At 45.6% G+C, this 21,738-nt stretch overlaps 2 protein-coding genes across 2 annotated transcripts in view; one reads left to right on the top strand and one right to left on the bottom strand.

Annotated features, from left to right (window-relative positions):
- Nucleotides 1-3,881: 3,881 nt before the first annotated feature.
- Mpz (myelin protein zero) lies at nt 3,882-9,367 on the bottom strand. The gene is made up of 6 exons (XM_055613280.1): nt 9,271-9,367; nt 6,520-6,686; nt 6,035-6,248; nt 5,356-5,491; nt 5,199-5,259; nt 3,882-5,087 (listed from the first exon to the last, which is right to left on the bottom strand). The coding sequence occupies exons 1-6, from the start codon at nt 9,365-9,367 to the stop codon at nt 4,986-4,988; spliced, it is 777 nt and encodes a 258-aa protein (XP_055469255.1). The 3' UTR covers nt 3,882-4,985.
- A 4,959-nt stretch (nt 9,368-14,326) lies between these two features.
- The window catches only part of Sdhc (succinate dehydrogenase complex subunit C), an 18,421-nt gene continuing 11,009 nt past the window's right edge, over nt 14,327-21,738 (top strand). The window contains exons 1-3 of the mRNA XM_055613277.1: nt 14,327-14,383; nt 18,048-18,104; nt 19,886-19,987. Coding sequence (XP_055469252.1) covers nt 14,364-14,383; nt 18,048-18,104; nt 19,886-19,987 — 179 coding nt within the window. The 5' untranslated portion in view covers nt 14,327-14,363. The remainder of the gene's footprint in view (nt 14,384-18,047; nt 18,105-19,885; nt 19,988-21,738) is intronic.

The following is a 21,738-nucleotide window of genomic DNA, read 5'->3' as shown; positions in this document are numbered from 1 at the left end:
CTTAAACCCTTCACAATCACCAATAATACACAACACCCATAAACACAGTAGACACAGACAACACACACACACACACACACACACACACACACACACACACACACACACCATGCTATTCCAGAAGCATATTTAACATGGATATCAGTGATGGCCTTTGAGGAACATAATTTAAGTGGAGTGATGGAGACATGAATGTAGTAGGCTGAAGGGAGAGAATGGACATATTGTAGATAATGCACCACACTAGACATGTTCAGATGGCTTTGTCAGATAGGGAAGCCGGTGAACGAGGCTGTCGATAGAGGTGCAAGTTTGGAAACTATTAAAATGCATTATATTTTTCTCCATCACTACCGATTAACTTTTGGATTCTGTTTATAATGTTTACGATAGCACGTTCTGCCAAAAAGAGGTCAAAATTTAAAGTATTTCCTGTGTGAGTTTTCTGTTTCCTGTGTTGCTTAAAGGCCTTCCCTTTGTGGAGTTTAAGCAGATATTCTCTGCCCCCCTCTCTCTTGGCTTCTAGACCTTGAATTCATGGTAATCCTCCTGTCTCATTCTCTCCAAAGTGATAAAACTGCAGGCATCTCTCAACTTCACAGACTTTTCATATTTTTCTCCCTTGGGTTATTGGGGTAACTCTAGCTGAGGCTCCTAGCAGTGGGGGATATGGAGACTGAGTTGGCCACCTCTTATACCCAAGCAGGACTTTCAGTGGAGGGAGTAGGACACCAACCCACCCACAAAACCTTCGACCCAAAATTTATCATGTCAACAAAGTGAGTAAGGATAAAGATGGATAAAGATGGAGGGAAGAGTCAAACAATGACCGGCCCAACTTGAGACTCACCCCATGGGAGAGAGCCAGCCCCACACTATTAACGATACTCTGCTATGCTTGCAGACAGGAGACTAGCATAACCATCTTCCGTGGGGCACCAAGCAGCTGATTGAATCAGATGCTGAGACCCACAGCCAGACATTAGGCAGAGCTTAGGGAGTCTTGTGGAAGAGTTGCTGGGAAGGACAGAGGGACCCAGAGGGGACAAGAACGCCTCAAGAAGACCAACAGAGTCAATTAAGTAGGGGCCATAGGGGCTAAAAGCACCAACCAAAGAGCATGCATTGACTGGACCTAGGTCCCATACCCATACCCAGATGATAAGCAGCTTGGTCTTCATGAGGGTCCCCTAGCAAGTAGAACAGGGGTTGTCTCAGGCATGGACTCTGTTACCTGCTTTTGGATCACTTTCCTCTAGCTGGGCTGCCTTGGTGGGCCTCAGTGGAAAACAATGTGCTCAGTCCTGATGCAAGTGACTTGATGTGCTAAAGCAGGTTGGTGGGGAGAACTCCCCTTTTCTGAGAAGAAGGTGAGGGGGAAGAGGGTGGGAAGGCAGGACCTGGGGGAGGGAGGGAGCTTCGACAGAAATGTAAAGTGATGAAAAGAAAAAAAAATAATTGTCTCCTCACTCCTTAAATTCATGACCTCTTCTTTAATTATTGGTGTGTGTGTATGTTTGTGTGTGTGTGTGATATGTATAAACAAGGCCTGCTGAGTCCATTTAATGATACTCATATGTGTATTTGTTTAGGACTTACTTACTGCTTGGGACTGTAATTCTGGTTTTTGTTTTGTTTTTTAACATAAGGTCTTGTTCTGTTACCCCAGCTTGTAGCTTTAAGTCTCTCTCTCTCTCTCTCTTTTTCTCTTTTCACTTTGTGTGGGTTCTTCTAACTGTCTTCTAACAATATCTTCTCAGGCTCAGCTCAGCTTCTCCTCGCTCAACTGTCACCAAACTGTCTTTCTTCTCTTCTCATTCTGCTAGCCTAATTCACTTTCAACTGTATCCTATTTTCACTCTGCTCAATCTCTTCTCTTCTCTTTTCTGTACCAGCTGTCTTTTCTAAGCCTACCCTCTAAGTCTACCCTCTAAACCTACTCCAGTCCTACTTCCATCCTCCTCAATCTCTCTCAGCCTCTGCTGGCTCTCCTGTACCCAGAAGTCCAAGAGCCAACCAGCGCTGAAGGGCATAAGGTCGGCTGGGGATCCTTTAAAGGGCCAGGCACACAAAATAAATCACACTACACTAGCTAGCCTTGAACTCCTATGAATCCCTGTACCTTCCAGCCTTCTGAATGCTAGAATTTGTCGTGTATCAGCACACTTTATATTTACATTTTATTTTTTATATAGTGTGAAATAAAATCTTGGTTTTCCTCCCTACATTGTCCCAATGTCTTTTTATTAAGAATCATTTGTGGGGGGGGGGGGGGGGGGGGATGGCCCAGAGGTTAAGAGTGCTGGCTGTTCTTCTAAAGGTCCTGAGCTCAAATTCCAGCCACCACGTGGTGGCTTACAACCATCTATAATGATATCTGGTGCCTTCTTCCAGCATGCAGGTATACATGTATACATACAGGCAGAACATTGTGTACGTAATAAATAAATCTTTAAAAAAAAAAAAAAAAGAATCCTTTTGGGCAGCTGGAGAGCTGGCTCAGTAGTTTGTCTGGGTACTGCTCTTACAGAAAACCCAGGTTCAGGCCCCAATGCCTACATCAGGCAGTTCACAATGGCCTGTAATTCCAGCTCTAGGAAATCTAATGCTCTCTCTGGACTCCTCAAGTACTAGCATTCACATGTGTGTGAACATACACACACGCACGCACAACTTAAAAACTGATAATAAATAAAAAATTAAAATATGTAAAAGATATTCTCAAGTGAATAGACACTCTTGGGTTTGGCAAAACCAATCACATCTTTGATTTAACAGGGAGAATGACTTGGAGCTGTTTTCTCTCTTTTGCAACCAGGAACCCACCCCCAGCCCACAGGAGAAACTGTTACACACATTTTCACACAGTCACGGAAAGATTCCAGTGTATTAATGACATTTCTGAATTGACATTATCAATAAACTGGCTAGTCAGGTATTAACAGTGTATCTAAAATAGAGAACAAACAAAATGGAGTTGCCGTTGTTGGTTTTCAAACAGGGCCTCTTGTAGCACAGGCTGGCCTTGAACTTTAATTTGCTGTTTAGTCAGAGATGGTCTTGACTGTACCTTCCAAGTGCTGGGATTGTCTGTATGCACTGCCATGCTTCGCATAAAGTTCTACGTGCACATATTTGTAAGTGTGAATGCGATCTGTGCTAGTTTATGAAGTGCACTCTTTTATTTTTTTAAATTGTTTATTTGTATGGGTGTTTCTCCTACATGTATGTCTGTATGCCACATGCCTGCCTGTTGCCCACAGAGCCCAGAGGAGGGTGTCAGACCCCCTGGAGCTGAAATAACAGGTGGTTGTGAGTGGGTGCTCTGATTCATCCCCTCAGGTGAACTCCCTCAGGCAAGACTAGAAACATTTGTAAGGGTCTGATCCTTAATATGTTAGTCATATGATATAATATGCACATTACATGCATATAGCATATATGCTATAAATATGCTTATAGCTTATAAAGGTTTCCATAGACCAAGTCTCTTACTTGATCCTCACAGATGGTCTGGGAAGTGTGCAGGGTGGGTAGAATGATCCCCCGAACTTATGAGGGGCAAAACAAACTTACCAAAGCTAAGTAACCATTCTGGGGCACACAGTCAGCGAGTGGCTAGCGTGCAAAGAAAGCTGTTGTGTTTCCACCCATGTAAACGCTGAGCCTGAAGCAAACCAGGACGTTCTACAAGCTCACTGGAAGTTTTTAATCCATAAATGTACCTGTGAGGCTATCTCAGAGTTTTCCCCTGGGGCCAATACCATAAAATGGAACCTGACAGCTAAAAGCAGCTAACGAGGAAGAAACTCGGCCCGGGAATGAGAGAGGAGGAGGGGCTGTCTTATGAGGACTAGAAAATTCAAGACAGAGGCAGCAGCTTCTGGAAATGTCAGTTTTTATTAAACGTTGAAGGGCATTTGGAGGTGGGAGAAGAAATGTACAGAATGTAGAAAAGTCCTTAACAATCCCCTGTGCCGGGAGAGCAACTACTTCCTTTCCCTCCTCCTCTTACTGGTCTCTTCTGTGTTTCTGTCTGATTGTTCACTTTAAAGACATCTCTTAAAGCCCCTTTCTCCACCCTTGACCTGCGAGGATCCATTTTCTCTCTCCCCTTCCCCAAATCTTGAGTCCCAGAACCGTGCTCCAGAGTGGTCAGAGGGCATCAATCATGTAGCTGAGGGCTGAGCATCAGGGTCTCTCTGCTTGGGCTGGCTGGCTCTCCAGTAAAGACTTATTAAGGGGGGTGGGGTACGGCAAAACCACATGACGTCATTGGTCCTCAGTCATGGGGGCCTGGTCTCAGGTAAACAAACAAAAGAATGGATGAACAAATAATATAAATGCTCAACAACTTAAATAAGCCCTGATGGAGTCTGATCTGGACGGCGTGGACTGGAGCCCGAGGGTGGAGTGTGGAACTGGGCCGGAAGGAAAGGAGAGCAGGAAGGAGCCAGGCCATCAGCTGGGGATGGGGGAACGGCAAGGCCAAGCGGCCTGAATTGGTTGGGCAGAGGCTATCAAAGTCCCTTTCTTCTCGGTGCCTGAAGGACAGGCACCAAACACACAGCCCATGGGGCAGGTGAGGAGTGGGGTTAGTCCCTCGGCTCCCGGAAAGCCGAGGGGTGAAGGTGATGAAGGGGAAATACAAGAACTTGGAAAGGAAGGCTGGAATGAAACTTTACATCTCATTGGGAGGTAAGGGCAGGGCAGGAGGAGCAAGAGGAAAGCACCTAGACCTGGGAAAAGAGGAGCCTAGGTCCCCCTGCTCTGACAGGGACTGGATGTGACGGTCACTTGTCCGAGTCCAGGCCCATCATGTTCTTGAGGGCGTTCTTGAGGCTGGTTCTACTGGGGGACTTGACTGCAGGCCGGAGCTCCGCGCTCTGCTCATCTTTGCGAAGCTCCATCTCGATGACCACCACCTGAGAGCCTTTGGAGGACTCCGTTGCAGGCCCCCGACCCCCCGCCCGGCCCGCTAACCGCTATTTCTTATCCTTGCGAGAGTCCCCCAGCCCTTTAGACTTCTTCTCACTGGCAGCTTTGGCACTTCGGCTATGGTCCAGCATGGCATACAGCACTGGCGTCTGCGGGGAGGGTTGCACCCGTCAGCCTCGGGCTTTCAACAAGCCCACCCGTCCCTCGAGGCTGTGCCGGAGATCCCAGCGTTCTCCTCCCCAGCCTCCTGTCCCTCTAACCTGCCGCCCGCGCTTCGAGGAGTCCTTCGAAGACTTGTGAAATTTCCCCTTCTCCATGGCACTGTGGGGAGAGAGGTTGCGGGAGGATTGGCCTCGCGGCACACACACAACTTCCTCGTTCCTTTGGGGATCCGGGATAGAGGCCCCGCCCCCTTACCTGAGCCTCCTCTGCAGGGCAGCCTGCCTTCGCAGCCAGCAGTACCGAATCAGGTAGAAGAGCAGCAGCAGCAACAGCACCACTCCAAGGATGCCGCCGATCACGGCTCCCAACACCACCCCGTACCTAGTGGGCACTGGGAAGCGAGGGAAAAGAAGCACGAGGGTCGAGGGGGAGCAGAAGCCCGTATCTCTGTTGTTTCTCTCTGCGCTTGTCTCCAGACATTGGAAATGTGAGATTTCTAGCCCGGCTGCATTCTGCCTCTCTCCTCAGAGTCTTTGGTTTTTACTAGTATCTTATAGGATTGGGGGGGGGGGGGGCATGGTTCACGCAGCCCGGGTTGGCTTTTAAGTGGTTTTTGGCTACTTGCCAAAAAAACATGGTCTTGAACTTTTGATCAATCTGCTTCCATCACCGGAAGATTGGGATTACGGTCAGAACCTTCATACCTACCCCACCCCCACCCCCACCCCCTGTCCCCCGCCTCATCCCAGTTTTGCTCTATATCCCAGGCTGGTCTTGAATTCACTATGTGACCCAAGCAATAATTTCCTCAGCCTACCCGAGCTGGGATTAAAGGCTTGCACCTCCTATTAGTTGAGGCCATTTGCCCTTCCCACAGTCTGTCCATCCTCCAAGAGCTGCCTCCCAGAACCCTGTCCCTTGTCCCTCCTCACACCTTTTTCAAAGACATAGAGTGTGACCTGAGAAGTCTTTCCCACTATGTCTGGTGGGTTCTTGACGTCACACGTGAACGTGCCGTTGTCACTGTAGTCTAGGTTGTGTATGACGATGGAGCCATCCTTCCAGCGAGGGTCCCCTACCCACTGGATGCGCTCTTTGAAGGTCCCCACTTCGTCAATGTACGGTTGTCCCTTGGCGTAGTGGAAGATCTGTGAGGAAGGAGGGGAGCTGGGTGAGAGGGCCCTAGTGTGCAAAGCTGTCAAAACTTGGCTCCAGACTCTTGGTAACAGATCCTGGCCTGTGAGAGGGAGGGCAGTGCATACAGGTCTGGGGCAAGGAGACAAAAACTGAACTCACCTTGCTACAGTTGGGTTTATGGCTCGTCAAATAGTTTCCCTTCTGTAGCCCGGGTTCTGTTTTCTGTTTTGTTGAAAGTACCTGCCTGGTGTCTAACCCCAGGGTCCCCCCCCATGAACTCACCGAAATGGCATCTCGGCCCCCTTCAGGCTGGTAGCGCCAGGTGAAGGAGATGTCATCGGAGACCCATTCACTGGACCAGAAGGAGCAGTGCAGGGTCACCTGGGAGCCCACAGCACCGTAGACTTCCCTGTCTGTGTAAACCACAATGGCCAGCGTTGGGGACAGCACTGCAAGCAGAGGGAAAGAAGATACACATGTGGGCTCAGTCCCTCATACTAAGGAGCTGAGGCCAGTCAGCCGGCAAGGGCTAAGACATGGGTGAGGCTTTAGCAAAGAAACAAGTATTCTGAGGCCTACTTCTGTCTGGGCTAACGCCTTTAGTGAACGTAAACGCTGCATCTGCTCAAGGTCTCAGCATAAAGAATATCACTCAGGTCTACAGCCATGCCACCCTGGGTGAGTGGAACCTTGCCTGCTCTTCAAAGCTAAGCAGGGTCAGGTCGGGTTAGAACTTGGATGGGAGATCTTAGGTGTAGAGGAAATGAAATCGGTGCTTTTCTTTAAGATTCTAGAAGGTGGGTTGTTTTCCCTTTTCAACTTTCATTTCCCCTGTTTGTCTCCCTTTCCTTCTTTCTTTCGAGACAGTCTTCCTATGTGGCCCAAGCCCTCCGAGAACTTATTACCCTCCTGCCTCGGCCTTCCGAATGCTGGAATTACAGGCATGTGCCGACGGTTGATATCCAACTCTTAAGCTAGCTGTTAGATGTAGGGTTTTGAAGAGTTTAACAAAATCACCCAGGGAAGATATACTGAGTTTGTTTGTTGTAAGACAAGGTCTTATATAGCCCTGGATGTCCTGGAACTCAATACATAGACCAGGCTGGCCTGAGACTCGCAGAGATCTGCCCGCCACTACCTTCCAAGTGCTGGGCTTTAAACACATGCATCACCGTGCCATGCATACATGCTTATGAATACAGATAAAGGTAACTCTGACACTCACTCTAACAACCAATTTCTTTCCTAAAGTCTCTATCCAGATAGAATCACCATTGTAAATATATTTTCTCTATTTATATCAAACTCAATATAAATGTAATAAATTCAAGCTACATCTGTACTTATAACAAATGACTAAATTTGTTTTGTGGAGCTCTTTAAAATGTAATGTATATATAATATATTGCATTATATTCTAATTTTTGTTTTGAATTAAGAATGTATGTACCTGGGATAGCTTTTTCCATGCTGACTCATAGATATCAATCCTACTTTTAGCAGCTGTATAGCATTTCACAGTACAGAAAATTCAAATTCTTGCTAGAAGAAAAGAAGAAGGAGGAGCAAGAGGAATTGGAGGAGGAGAAAAAGAAGAGGAAGAAGAAAGCAAGTCCTCTTGCTGGGGCACAACTCTCACACCTGCCAGCTGCATCCCTGGTTGCTATTAAGGTTGCCTTTGCCTGGGGATCTAGGGGAGGAAGAACTTCACATTACTGTCAGGAGAAGCTAGATAAAGAAGAAGACCCCCAAGTCCAGCACTCAGGTGAATCTCTGTGGTCCACCTATCTTCACCCTCTTCTTGGTCATCTTGGCCCAGTGCCACCCCTATACCCACCCACACAGGGAGAGTCATTCCAGGGAGACTATGTGTGTGGGCTGGCCCTGGCTGGGGACAACTGTAGACTTTTCTGTTCTTTAGAAGGAATCAACCACACAAAATCGCATTGTCTAACCACTGCTGGGGTTCATGCAACACCCGCGCTCACCCCCATTGTCTGGAATCTCCCACCTCGGCATGCAATGTCTTTTACTTACCTCCTGGGAATTCCGTCTTAGGGCCTTCTTGGGAATCCCCAATATAACAAAGAGGGTTATTTATTGGTTCTGACTATTCCTCCCATTATATCATCAATCTTTGTTTTTCTCAACTCTGCTCAGTAGTTCTGTGGCTGAAACAGAGCTCTTTTGCCCCCTTAGACTCCCCAGCTCCTTTTTTTCTTTACCAAGGCCTTCCCCAACCTCCTATCTTCAATGTTATCTTGTGGTATCACAGAATAGTCCATTATAAACCAGAAAAGTCTAAGTCTTTGGTTTACAATGAGTTGAACTTGACTGAGGAAGGAACCTTGGATTTTCTAACTGTTCCCCCCTCCTGCTGTTCATCCCCCACGCTCTTACCCCAGCTTGCCTACTGCTTGCACAGAATGCAAGGCAGTTTGAAAGGATCTTCTTAATTATCCTTGCTTTCACGTTCTCTTGCTCACTCAACATCTGCCAGAGGTAAAGGAAAAGGCTGGCCAAGTTAAGAAAGATTGCTTTACTGGGATTCACTGTCAGTAGGATTCGCTGACATTATAAATAAGAGGTCACAAGCAGAAATTTCACCTAAGAAGCTGAGGCTACAGAGGGCTCCTTCGTTAGTTCATACTCCCTGACTTCCTCTTCTGGGAAATCAAGATTGGGCAGCTCTTGCGCCACTAGGGAATGAAAGGGGGCCAGAACCCAGTATTAAGTTCTGCTCTCTCCCACATTCTTTTTGCTTCCCAACAGGCTATCAGCATGGATCTGGGGGCATCTGACTGGTTTCCAACTTGGGTGCTCAGGGAAGCTCTCTGTGATTTTTTTTTCCCCATGTCTTTTTGGGAAATACCTTTCCTGCTTCCCTTAAATGATCTATACCTTCCTTCCTCACACCTAAACATAGCATCACCTTCCTGTTCTTCCTTGCTGGCTGTGAAGGGTGTAAGGATAGGAAAAGCTGCAAGAGAGCACCAGAATTTCAGGCTTCTGGGACTCAGTGGCTCCACTTACCCAGAGAAGAGAAGAGCAGGGCAGCCAGAATAGGGCTGGGGCTGGCTGAGGGAGCCCCGGGAGCCATAGCTGGGGTAGGGGCTAGGGCCCAGAGCATCTGTGGGGTGGAGAGAGTGGGGGACAAGGAACTGAGCGGTGTTTTCTGGAACCTGCTTAAAATGCCCTGGATCACCAGCATGAGGGGGCTGTCCTGAGCCGATGACCAATTGCAGCTTGGCATGTGCAGTTGGGAGGTGGTGGGGAGGGTGACAGAGGGCATGGAGCAGAAGGGGCATTGTATACTCTGGGTGGAGGGGTTGGGGCACACATACCACCCATTACACAGAGAGCTTTGTGTATCCCGACCTCCCCTTATCCTAGGCTGGAATGTTGGGGGGTGAGGGACAGGGACAGAAAAACAGACTTAGACACACTTTCTCTGAGGAATAGATAAGCTGAGAAACTTAAATCCAAAAGGCGATGGCAAAGGATTTCTTCTTAGCCTTCTTGCCTGAGAGCCCTAGAACCTAGAGACAAGATTTTTTTTTTTTTTTTTTCCTGAGCACTCCCAAATTAGGGTGTTCCGATTGCTATGGCAACACTGTAAACTGCTAGAGAGGACAAGGTCCTCGGGGAACAACTTTTTCCATCTCCCTGCATCCTGGAAGATTCTATCCAGATAGAAGCTTTTCCCTGCCGGGGCACTTCCAGGAAGACGCTCAGATTTTTCCTCTTTTGTTAGGAAACCCTCAGTGCCTTATGCTAGGCTGCAGTTTAGATGATCAAGACCGCATATTGCCCGGCCTGTTGTCTATTTGGGAACTATGACAGTGGCCGTATGAGAATGATGATTCAGTTCTTCCTGCAAGCTCAAGATCTAGTTTGAGGAGGCAGAGGGGAGAACCAGAAGGCAAACTCATCAACAGCCAATGAACAGAACGCTGGGAATATCAACTTAATATGTGAAGTTCAAAGGAAAGAGTAGTCAGGTGTAAGAAGCAATGTTATATAGGGACCTTGAAAGATAAGTGCCATTTTAAAAAAGGGAGTGGAGGGGATGATGGCTAGATGGAACAGCAAAGGTAAGAGCAGAGGTGAAAGTAAAAGAGAGAGCGAGAGAGAGGTATTTGTGAAGTGCTGGGTATATGTAGAACAGATAATGTAGTCCATGTTTGATTGGGTGTGGGGGACCGTGAAAGGGCACAGTAAGAAACAAGTCTGGGCAGGAAGGCTGAAGGTCTCAAATGACAGACCAAAGATGCCAAGTTTAATCTAGTACACTGTAAGCATCTCCAGAAGAACTGAGGGGTAGAATTAGAGATGGAAAGTCAGCTGTGCTTTATGCCTAGCTTCCTAGTGCTTGGGAGGTGGAAGCAGGAGGATCAGGAGTTCAAAGCCAACCTGGGCTATCAGAGACAATCTCATGTAGATCTTCCAAACATCTACATGACCAGAGTTGAGGGTTTCTTTCATTTTGTTTTTTACAATTTATTTATTGGTACATGTGTAAGTGCATGCCCACATGTATGTGTGTGCCTGGCAACTGTAAAAGCCAGAAGAGGGCATCTCCTGGAACTGCGATGGTTGTGAACCACCATGTGAATGTTAGGAACTGAACTCAGGTCTTCCAGAGGAACAGCGAGTGCTCTTAGCTTCTGAGCTCTCTCCAAGCCCCAGAGCTGATTTTTGTTTTGTTTTGTTTTGTTTTTTTTTTCCTCTCCCATTACCACAAATTATGCAGTTGAGCTGAGTTTAAGACAAATCTGGCAAACATAATCTTTTGGAGATATTCAGCGGGCTGGTCCTTTTTCTTGCCTCCTTAGGGTCATCTGATTATGCTTTTCGTCGAAAATGCCACCCTCTCACCCCCCCCCCCATTTCTCTTACTTTGGATCACAGACCTTGATCTACACTGCTTATTTAAAGAAACTGTATTGAAAAAAAGTTTGGCTTATGGGGTGTGGTGGCGTACTCCTTTAACTGCAGCACTCAGAGGCAGGCATGTCTGTGTGAGTTTGTGCCTATCTTTGCCTACTTAGTGAGTTCCAAGACAGCCAGGGCTATAGAGAGAGAGCCCGTTTCAAACAAAAACAACAACAAAAAAGAGTTCAGCTTAATGTTTGAAATCTGAATTTCTTTTCTTTTTACATTTATTTATTTTGCTTTATGTGTTCTACTGTTTTGCCTGCATGTGTATAAATGTGTGTTCAATACCCTGGAAATGGAGTTATATAGAGTTGTGAGCTGCCACGTTGGTGCTGGAAACTTAACCTGGGTCCTCTGCAAGAACAGCAAGCACTCTTGGCCCCTGAGCCCCACAGTCTGGATTTCAGTGTGATTTATTTCCATCAGCTATAGTGTAGGCTATGGAAGCTGAGTTTGCTTAAGACAGGCTCTACATTATTTGTATGTTATATTCCTGGATGACCTGAGCTCACTATTTTGATCAGACAGTCCTGGAGCTTGTGGTGATTTGGTTTCTGCCTTCTGGGCGCTGGAAGTACATGACTTCCACTACCATTCCCAGCTTAGTCTTGCTAACGGGACATTATAGGCACATGCATTCTCTGTGTGAAGCCAACAGTCTCTTCATACCTTCCACGCATCTCAGATCACACTTCTTGTGGGCTTTGTGGTTAACACGAGGTTTTGATCATGGAATACTAAGTAGACGCTTGATTATAAACTCCATGGACAAAGTCATCATGAGCAAATGTTTATAGGACATTGTAACCAATATTCCCACTTTAGCTTCTTCTTTCTCCTTATCTATCCATCACTCTTATCTATATTTTTTGTTTGTAGGCGTGCATATTTTCTTTCCCTTCCTCCTTCCTCCACCCCCTCTTCTCATTCCTGGCTAGCCTCCAACTTGCTCTGTAGGCAGGGATGACCTTCTACGTCTGATCCTTGTATTTATAGGTCCTGAGATCTGGGATTACAGGTGTGCACTGCTGTGTGTGGTTTTAGGTAGATCTGGGGGTAGAACCCAGGGCTCATGCATACTAGGCAAGGACTCTACCAACTGAGCTACATCCCCAGGCTTACTACTTTTTATATTTGTTTCTTTACTGACCTTGCTAAAGCTGTAGGTTTTTTTTGGGGGGGGGGTGGACAGGTTAAAGTATTCTTCTATCTTCGAATCTCCTATAGGACTTTCATAGATTGAAAGTCAACAGTACATATATGTTAAACAAAATTATTAAAGACCTAAGTGATGGGGCTGGAGAGATGGCTCTGCAGTTAGAAAGACTTACAGCTCTTCTAGAGGATGGGGATTGATTCCCGGCGGCCACATGGCAGCTCACAGGGTCTGTAACTCCAGTTCCAGGGGGAGCTGGGGGTGCACAGACATACAAGCAAGAGGAACACCATATACATTAAGGGAAAAAAAGCAAAGTTAAAGAGGCATTCATCGAATTTTATTCTTATTTTTGTTTTTGAGATACAGTCTGTGTAGCCCAGATTACTTGGAACTCAATATGTTGCTGAGGATGACCTTGAACACCTGATCCTTCTGCCTCTACTTCCTAAGTACTAGGACTGCAGGTGTGTCATCAAGCCTGAGAGGGTTACAGCAATGCCTGGGGGTTGAATAGCAGAAACTTGTTCTAGTAAGTTCAATTTTCTATTGACTAACCTGTTTACTAAACTTTCAAAAGCAGTTTTTGTTGTTGTTTTGTTTTGTTATCCCTGTCTCTGGAGGGTGGCTTCAAACTCACAATCCTCTTATTTCAGCCTCCTAAGTGCCAGGACTACAGCCACCACCATTGCTCCCAGCATGAAACTTATTTTTGCATCGTTTGAAGACCCATCTTGAAGATTAAGAAATGTTGCAAAGGAGACGCTTTGCACTGAATGGAGACTTGGATGTGAGAACCCCTAAGGTCCCTTCCAGTCCTTAAAGTCTATGAAAGTGCTTTCTTTGTCTAACATTACAGAAGTGCAAAATAATATTATTCATTCGATGCAGGGGGAAAAAGCGAATTTGTGCTATTTAAATCCTGAAAGGAGAAAGGCAGGAGAGTGCTAGAGTGCTAAATATAAATGGGATCTGAATATTAATACAACCGAAAGAGACTTGCTACAGAATAAGTTGCTCTAGGCTGCCCTCTTTATTCTTTCTCCCTCTGCCTCCCCCCAGGGCCCAGGGTCAGGAACTTTGGCATTCTGTTTCATTCCTCTCTCACTTGCTCACTTTCTTTCCTCAGTTGAGAGCACACTGCAACAGATTTCTGTACTTGGATTCCTCAAAACCATTTATATACAGTATATATAAATCAAAGCGGGTTCTCCTCCACACCCCTAGGTTCTTGTGGCTGTGGGTGTCACCCACATATCGCTGAAAAAGAAACAAGGGAGCGTTGTCTTTGGCCAGTGGGAGTTTGGTTCATGCTGCAGCTCAGGCTCTGGAATTGCCAGGCCTAATGGAGGTGGTTAGAGAAAATCCCAATCTTGAAAATGATTGTGAAAGGCCCTCAGACAGCCCCGCCCCACACTCTCTACTACCCAGATCGGGGTTCAATGTGATTATCTCGCTGGGGATATGGCTTAAAGGCAGAGTGCTTGCCTAACACCTCCTTAGGGCTGAAGGAGTGTGAGGAGGCACTTAAGAGCTAGAGGAAGCCCGATGTGGTTTTTTTCCTAGGGTGTCTCTGAAAGGATCAGACTAACTTTGTAACCTATACGTCTACTAAAACCTATACTTTTGAAACATCTCAGCCAGCGAACTCGGAAATCTTTAGGACAATTTGATAGGAGGCGGTTGAAGTGAACCGCCGAAATTCTCGGGCGAAGCCGCTGTCTGGTAGAGCGAGCCGTACAAAATGAACACTCAGGTAGGTAAATGCACTAACTTGAACCACTCGGCGATTTTGTAGAGACTAGCGTGAGAGAGGAACACCAAAGAACCGCAAAACAAAAACAAAAACAAAAAACAAAAAACGAAAGAACCGCAAAAAACCGCCACCTACAAAGAGCCGTTACTGCAGAACCCAGAGGAGCGTCTAGCCCCGAAATTCTACAGTGTCACATGACAGCCCCTGACCACTCCGCCGCTGGAGGGAGGCGGGGCGCGGGGCGCGACGTCACTTCCGTCCAGGCCGGAACTCAAGATGGCTGCGGTGTTGCTGAGGTGACTTTAGCCTGGGGCTGGGAGTCTGTGCCCGCGACCGTCGGAGAACCCGAGCTAGTCCCTCACGGGGTGACAGCGGCCTGTGCCGTGCGGGGACAGGGAAAGGACCCGTGGGTGTTTCGGCCGAGCCCCTGGAATCTTAGGGCACGCTCCCCCCGCCTCCCGCGGAAGGGCTTAGAGGTCACTCCGTGTGGCCGAGTGGCGCGGCCGTCGCTCCTTCTGCTTCGCCCGCGCCTAAGTCTTCTTCCCAAATTGCTCTTGTGGCCCCCCCCCGGGTCCGAGCCTCGAAAAACTCCTCTTAACTTCGAGATCGGCTGGCCCCTAGGCCTGCAGTTTGGGGGGAATTTAGGGACCGTAGAGGGAGGGGCTCCCTGGAGCTAGGACCTAGTGTGTCCTCCTAACTCCTGGCACTTCTGCTGCTTGGCAACCCGCGGGCACTGTCGGGCCTCCGAATGAGTCCCTCCCATGCCAGGGTTATCAGTAGCAGCCCGAGTGGGTCTCTGCTGCGTCCCAGGAAATCCTCTTTCTTTTGCCTTAATTTTAGTTTCGAGGAGCGATGGGGCGGACAATTCCCGCCTTTCTCTGAAAGTCAGATTATTGTCCAGAGAATTAGCCTAGATTTTCTTTTGTTCAGAATTCTTCCCTCTTTAGGTATCATTGCCAGAGTCTTTACAATTGTAAGGGCTAGTGACATTTCTGGTACAAATCCCAACACAGTTTTTGGAAACTGTGTCTGTCCTATTTTTGGAAATTATTTGTTATGGAAAGTTAGCTCTGGTGCTGTTGAGATTCCAGTCCCTGATTCTCCTAAATGTGTTTTCATTTCTCTTTCTACTTCAGTCATGCAGTATAAAAATAGAGGGATTCTGTTTTAGTAAAATTGAGTCTTGGGGAGTTGGGGTCAGTTATCTTTATCCTTCATCTTGCTGTGCATCTTAATAGGCGCCTTTGCTCTGGGATAGGACAGGACCAGGTTTTCCAGAGCTGCATCCTTCATTCCTAATTATTTGACCATGGTTGAATGCTTTCAAATTCTTTGATGTAACACATGCTGATGAATTAACATTCAGTTTGAGATGGTCATATTGGTTCCAAACATTTATTTTTGGAGTTTCAGGGTTAGTGTTTAGAGTCTTCATCTTTGGGTTCTTCCTTGAATTCAGCCTGTCTGAGACTGAAAATATTTGAAAAAAAAAAAAATTACAGAGAGCAGTTTGAGTTTGTTACCTGCCAAGCACTGAGTCTTGTGAGTGAAACTGTAGGTTTACCCTGTGGTCGCCTTCTGTCGTTCAGATATACACTCTCGTCCCCGCACTTACTCTGAATGGTTTGCTTCACGTCTTGTTTCCATGTAGGCATATGGTTGGTTGTATCTATAGGTAAGTTTTCCCCATTTGGTTGTATTTGGACTCTGTAGAGGTAGCTCCACCCCTATTCCCTTATACCACATGGTATAACATATACGGAACATTTAAATTATATTGGGCACTATCAGTAACACAGAAAGCATTGTAGGTACAGGAGAATCTGCGCAGGGCCCATATGCCACACCATTCTACACATGTGACTTAATCAACTGCTTGTGAAGGGTCACACCAGTAGTCTCAGCACTTAGACTAAGATAAGGGGGTTGCTGTAAGAGTGAAGCCAGCCTGAGCTATATGGTGAGTTTCTGGCTGGGCCTCAGGGTGAGGTCCTGCCTCAAAACAAAATGCTTGCTTCTAGACACAACCTTTTATAATTTTTTTTTTTTTCATTTTATTGTGGGTGTGCATGGGTGCACATGTCCTATGGCTTGTGTGTAGAGGTCAGAGGACAATTGTGAATCCTAAGGGTCCAACTCATCACCAGCCATGGTGGCTAGTGCCTTTACTCCAAGCCATCCCACTAGCTCCTAGCTGTTAACGTTTTACGATCCATTCCCAGTGTGGAAAGTCTTTTCAAAGTTTCTGGTTTCACATGAAAGACAAGGATAGATACAGACTTTTGTATTTCAACTAAGGTTATCAAGTTTGCACAGCCCTTTTCTGTGGGGGCCTTGTGTAAAGCGCTCATTGGTATTTGGGAAACAATAGCACTAGACAGAACATGCGGTAGATTCCAACCCACATCTGCAAACTCTTGCTGTGTAGCTGAGTGGCTGGGCCTAGCTTGGTGTGAGGAATGTGCGCCCTGCAACTGCACAGACAATTCAGTTGATTTAGAGATTTGTTCCCACTTCTTTCTGAGAGCCCTGGTGCACAATGCTGCATTCACCTCTTGCCTCCAGAGGGAAGGGAGAGAACTGAAGAAGGGGTGGTTGGATTTCTCTCCCTTCAAATAATGGGCCTTCTAGTGCTCTGTTACAGAGTGCAAGGCTCTTGAAATGTTTGTGCATCTGGTATCAGTGATGTGCGTCGTGAACCCATTTACAAGATTGTTGGATCTTTTTTGTTTTGCTTTTTGAGACAGGGTTTCTCTGTGTAACCCTTGGTTGGCCAGCCTTGAACCCAGAGATCCACCTGCCTCTACCTTCCAAGCGCTGGGATTAAAGGTGTGTGGCTAGGCTCAGATTGTTGGATCTTAATGAGCTCTTAACTCTCCACAATGCCTTACACATAGTGAATAATTAGTTAAATATTGGTATAGGTAAACGTTTTCATTTCCAGAACTTCACTGTGCTCATCTTCAATGTTTTGGAAGTGTTGGTTGGAATTATGAGATTAAAGAGTGTTGTTGAGTTTTGTTTTGTTTTTTTTTTTTTTCCTTTTTGGCTTTTTGGACAAGGTCTTAATATAGCTGGCTGGCCTGGAAATTGCTTGTTTAGACAGGCTGACCTTGAATTTACAGCAGTCTTCCTGTGTCTTGCCTCCTGAGTATTGGGGTTACAGGTTTGCAAACCTGATTCCCTAAGTTTAATCTCCAGGATATATGGTGGACACAGAACCAACTCCTTGCAAGTTGTTATCTGATCCCCACATGTATGTTGTGGCATGTAGTCACACACAAATAAATAAAATGTAATATAAAAATTTAAAAATTATTTTAAAAAAATTTTTTATGTGCATGGGTTTTGCCCGCATATATGTCCATGTAGCATGCCTAGCACCTTCAGAGTCCAGAAAAGAGTTTCTCTGTGTAGCCTTGGCTGTCCTGAACTTGCTTTGTAGACCAGGCTGGCCTCGAACTCACAGCAATCCACCTGCCTCTGCCTCCTGGAGTGCTGGGATTACAGGCGTTCACCACCATGCCCAGCTTGTTCTTCAAGTTTTAATTCATTCATTTGGAGCAGGTCTCTGCTATATATAAACTATGTGTTTTTCATTGCCAATTACTTATTCTGGCTTTTTTTGTTTTTGCAATGCTGGAGATTAAACCCAGGATCCCATGCATGTTAAGCATACATTCTATACTGAGTTATACCCTCAACTGTCTTTTCAGTCAGTCTTTCCACATCTAATATAATACAAAGGAGCTGGGCATGGTGGCTCATGCCTTTAATGCCTGCACTGAGCACACAGAATCAGGTAGAACTCAAAGTTTGAGGCCAGTCAGAGCTACACACACAAAGAAATCCTATATCATAGAATAATAATGATAATAATAACTAATAATATAGTACAAAGGTGGAGAAGTTGATATGCTGGTAGTAGTTTCTAAATTTGTATTCTTGAATTTCTTGCAGACACGTTGGCCGTCACTGCTTCCGAGCCCACCTTAATTCTCAGCTTTATATCAGAAAGTAAGTTCCAAATTCTGTGAATATTTTATTAACTTTTTTTTCCTCATGAAAGGGCAGTAGAAGGCTTTTGTGGTTGCACATGCCTTTAGTCCCTGCTGTCAGGAGGCGGTAGGCAGATCTCTGGGAGTTTGAGGCCAGCCTGGTCTACAGAGTGAGTTCTAGAACAGCCCGGGCTATACAGTGAGACCCTGTGTCAAACAAAAGAGCCTTTAATATCAAGTAGTTTCAGGACTTGATTTTTAAATATATTTTTTCCCTGATAAATATTTATTTCTATTTGTTGTCAACAATTGCCTTCAACAATTTTTTAAAAGGTTTTACCTTAGCAATATCATCCACCTTATACTTTCAGAACAGTTCATCTTTTTTTTTTTTATGTTGGCTTCGTTGTTGTTTGTTTGTTTGTTTTTGAGATGAGCCTTGCAGTGTTGCACAACATAATGTTGGTCTAAAGTGAGCCTTCTGTGTGAGCCTCTGTGGTGCCGCCATTAGGAACACTCCCTGCCATACCTGCCATGACAGGGCCAATGCACATTTCATCCACATCCATCAGTTACTAACATTTTTGTTTGCTTATGTAATGGTAGGTGCAATTATCCAAGCATAATCATTACATTTAAGAAATTAACTAATGAATTCATATCTGATACCAGCTAATTTTCAGATTTTCTCTTTGTCTCAAATAATGTACTCTATAGAACAACAACCTTTTTTTTTTCCCCCCTGCAGAACCTAGTTAGGCTCGTAAATGTACTTAGCTCTCATGTTTTGTTCTTGTTTTTATTTTTTTAGGATTGAGTTTTATTTTGTTTTGTTGTGTTTTATTTTAAGACAGCTCAGGCTATCTTTGAGCTTGCTACGTAGATAAGAATGATACAGAATTCCTGATCCTTCTGCTTCTACCAACCAAGTATTAGGATTATAGGTCTGTGCCATCATGAACTCTTTTGCTTTTTTGAGTCAGTTTCTCTGTGTAGTCTAGGCTGGCCCTGTACTTACTGTGTGGTCCAGGCTAGCCTTGAACTCCCAAACTTCTTGCCTCTGCTGGTATGTGACACCTTATCTTTCTGTTCTTTGTTCTGTCTGCATGTTTGTCTGTGTACCACAGTCATTCAGTCATTCCTGGGGAGTGGAATTACTGTTGTGACACCCTGTGGGTGCTGAAAATGAAATTCAGGTCTTCTGAAAGAACAGCCTCTGCTCCTAACTTCTGAGCCATTTCTGCAGCCCTTTTATATGTGTGTGTGTGTGTGTGTGTGTGTGTGTGTACACACACACACGTATGTATAGTATGTATATATATGTAATTCATTCATGTGTGTTTGGTGGGGCTCGTGGGTATGCAGGTGGAGATAAGAAGACATCTTGTGGGAATCAGTTTTCTTCTCCCACACATGTCCAGGGAGACCAAGTTCAGGCCACCAGGTTTGTCAGCAAGCACCTCCACCCACTGCGCAGTCTTGCTGTTCCAACCGTACCTTTTTAAAAAAAGACAGGGGCTAGAGATGGCACAACTTAAGAGCATATACTGTTCTTGCAGAGGACCCAAATTAGTTCCTAGCATCCTTGCCTATAATTCCAGCTCTGTGGGGTCCAACACCCTGCGGAGGCCTTAGTCATCTGTACTACACACACACACACACACACACACACACACACACACACACACACACTCTGTCTCTCTCACACACAGCTCAAAAGAAAATAAAACTTTAAGAATATACTTTTTGCTATGTAAAATATGTTCTTTAGGCCTTATTGAACCTCTTGTTTTATTTCAGTGCTGTGCCTTTAGGAACCACAGCCAAGGAAGAGATGGAGCGGTTCTGGAATAAGAACCTGAATTCAAACCGTCCTCTTTCTCCCCATCTCACCATCTACCGGTAAGGGCCTGGAGCCAGGTGGTCTAGAGTTACCCTTGCTGTATTCTTTCTCAACATCTTGCTGAGTTCAGTGAGTGGGAGCAGTGGGCTAGACAGTGCTGCCTATGTTCACAGTGTGAGCCTTGAAAAGTTAGCAACAAGCAAAAGATTTCCGATTGCCCAGCTACTAGAAAGAAAATTCAGAAGCAAACAAGTCGTGAGCCTGAGTGTCTCCCATATCTCTTGCCTGAGCTACAGTTCACGACTTCACTGCAGCCTTGGTTCTGAGCCCCAGTGGGTGCACTTGACCTTGTACATTGCCATCACAGTACACAGCACCAACTTCTGTCTGCGACAGCTCCACTTGCGTTTGAGACTGTGGTGTGTTTTGTTTTGCATTGCGTTTTTATTACGCATACAGAGTGTTCTGCTCTTAGAGAAGCCTAATGGTTTAATCATGGAAAACGGAGACTTCTAGTACTTTCCTGCTGTGATTCCTTAGCATATAAGTATCTAAATCTTACAGCATCAGAGTATATTATACTAGAATTTTTGATCTTAAAAATTGCTGTTTGAAGGCTGGCTGTGTTGGCACATGCCTTTAATCCCAGCACTCGGGAGGCAGAGGCAGGCCGATCATGTGAGTTCAGGACAGCCTAGTCTACAGAGTGAGTTCAAGGACAGCCAGGGCTACACAGAGACCCTGTCTGGTGGGTGGAGGGGATTGTTGTTTGAGGCTGACCAAGGTGGCACTTGTGTGCATTTCTGTAATCCTAGTACTTGGGGTGTTGAGGCAGGAGGAACAAGAGTGTAACCCTATCCTTAGTTATATAACAAATCGAAGGCCAGCCTGTGCTATAAAACAAACATACAAATGAATACTTTTGCACTTCCGTTAGAGTGACATTACGCTAGGATTAGGAGACCAGGCTGAGAAGATGGTTCAGTAGGTTGAGGTTCTTCCTCTAAGCATAATGACTTGAGTTTGATCCTCTGGTCCCACATGGTGGAAGGAGAAAGTGGACTCCCAAAGAGTGTCCTCTGACCTGCATTTTGTGTACCATGGTGCACCAAATTAATAAATGAAATATTTTAATAAATAAACATCTTAACAGAGGCTGCATTCTTTTCCTTTGGCTCTAGGGGAAAATGTGTGTTTTTGTAGTTTCTAGCTTCTGGAGGCCACTTATGTTGCTTGGGTTTGTGCAAGTTTATCTATTTATTGCTGTTTAGACAGGTCCTTACCAGACTGGCTGCAAACTCAGTATGTAACTGAAGCTGGCCTTGAATTTCTCATCTGCCTACTTCTACTCTTGAGACACTGAGATCACAGGCTGAGTACCACCATCCTTGTCTTATTGCACATGCCCTTTACATGTCTTTCTTTCTGTAGGGTAACCTTGCTTTCTTTCAAGGATTCCTATTTTGCACAAAAGTTATACTCTTAGAGTCATTGTTTATTCTGAGGCTCAAGTTGTTTTACCTGTGGCCATCAGGAGTTCTTCAGTATGGCACCAATACTGGGTGCTAGATGTGCTCCTTGCTACCAGCACATCATTCACTATAGGTCCTCTCGTGAGACAGAGATAAGATATATGCTGTGTTGTGAACGCCTCCCCTACGTATGTGTGCATATATATATGGCTATGTATGTATTTATGTTTTCAGAAGTACAAGTGCTGGCTGGTATTGTTTATGTCTTCCAAAAAAAAAAATCTCTGTAGCTGTGTGTGTGTGTGTGTGTGTGTGTGTGTGTGTGTGTGTGTGTGTGT

This window comes from Psammomys obesus, unplaced genomic scaffold, assembly GCF_907164565.1.
Source record: "Psammomys obesus unplaced genomic scaffold, mPsaObe1.curated_primary_1811, whole genome shotgun sequence".
NCBI classification, from domain to species: domain Eukaryota; kingdom Metazoa; phylum Chordata; class Mammalia; order Rodentia; family Muridae; genus Psammomys; species Psammomys obesus.
The sequence above is the reverse complement of the archived record's forward strand: the minus strand, read 5'-3'. Positions and strand labels throughout refer to the sequence as shown.

Excerpts from the sequence above, each read along its gene's own strand:
- Mpz (XM_055613280.1), bottom strand. The coding sequence starts at position 9,367 with ATGCTCTGGGCCCTAGCCCCTACCCCAGCTATGGCTCCCGGGGCTCCC. Across the intron at positions 6,249-6,519 it reads GGGGCCGAGATGCCATTTCG|ATCTTCCACTACGCCAAGGG; the intron begins GTGAGTTCATGG and ends CCTTCCTCACAG. Across the intron at positions 5,492-6,034 it reads ACTCTATGTCTTTGAAAAAG|TGCCCACTAGGTACGGGGTG; the intron begins GTGTGAGGAGGG and ends CTCGCTTCCCAG.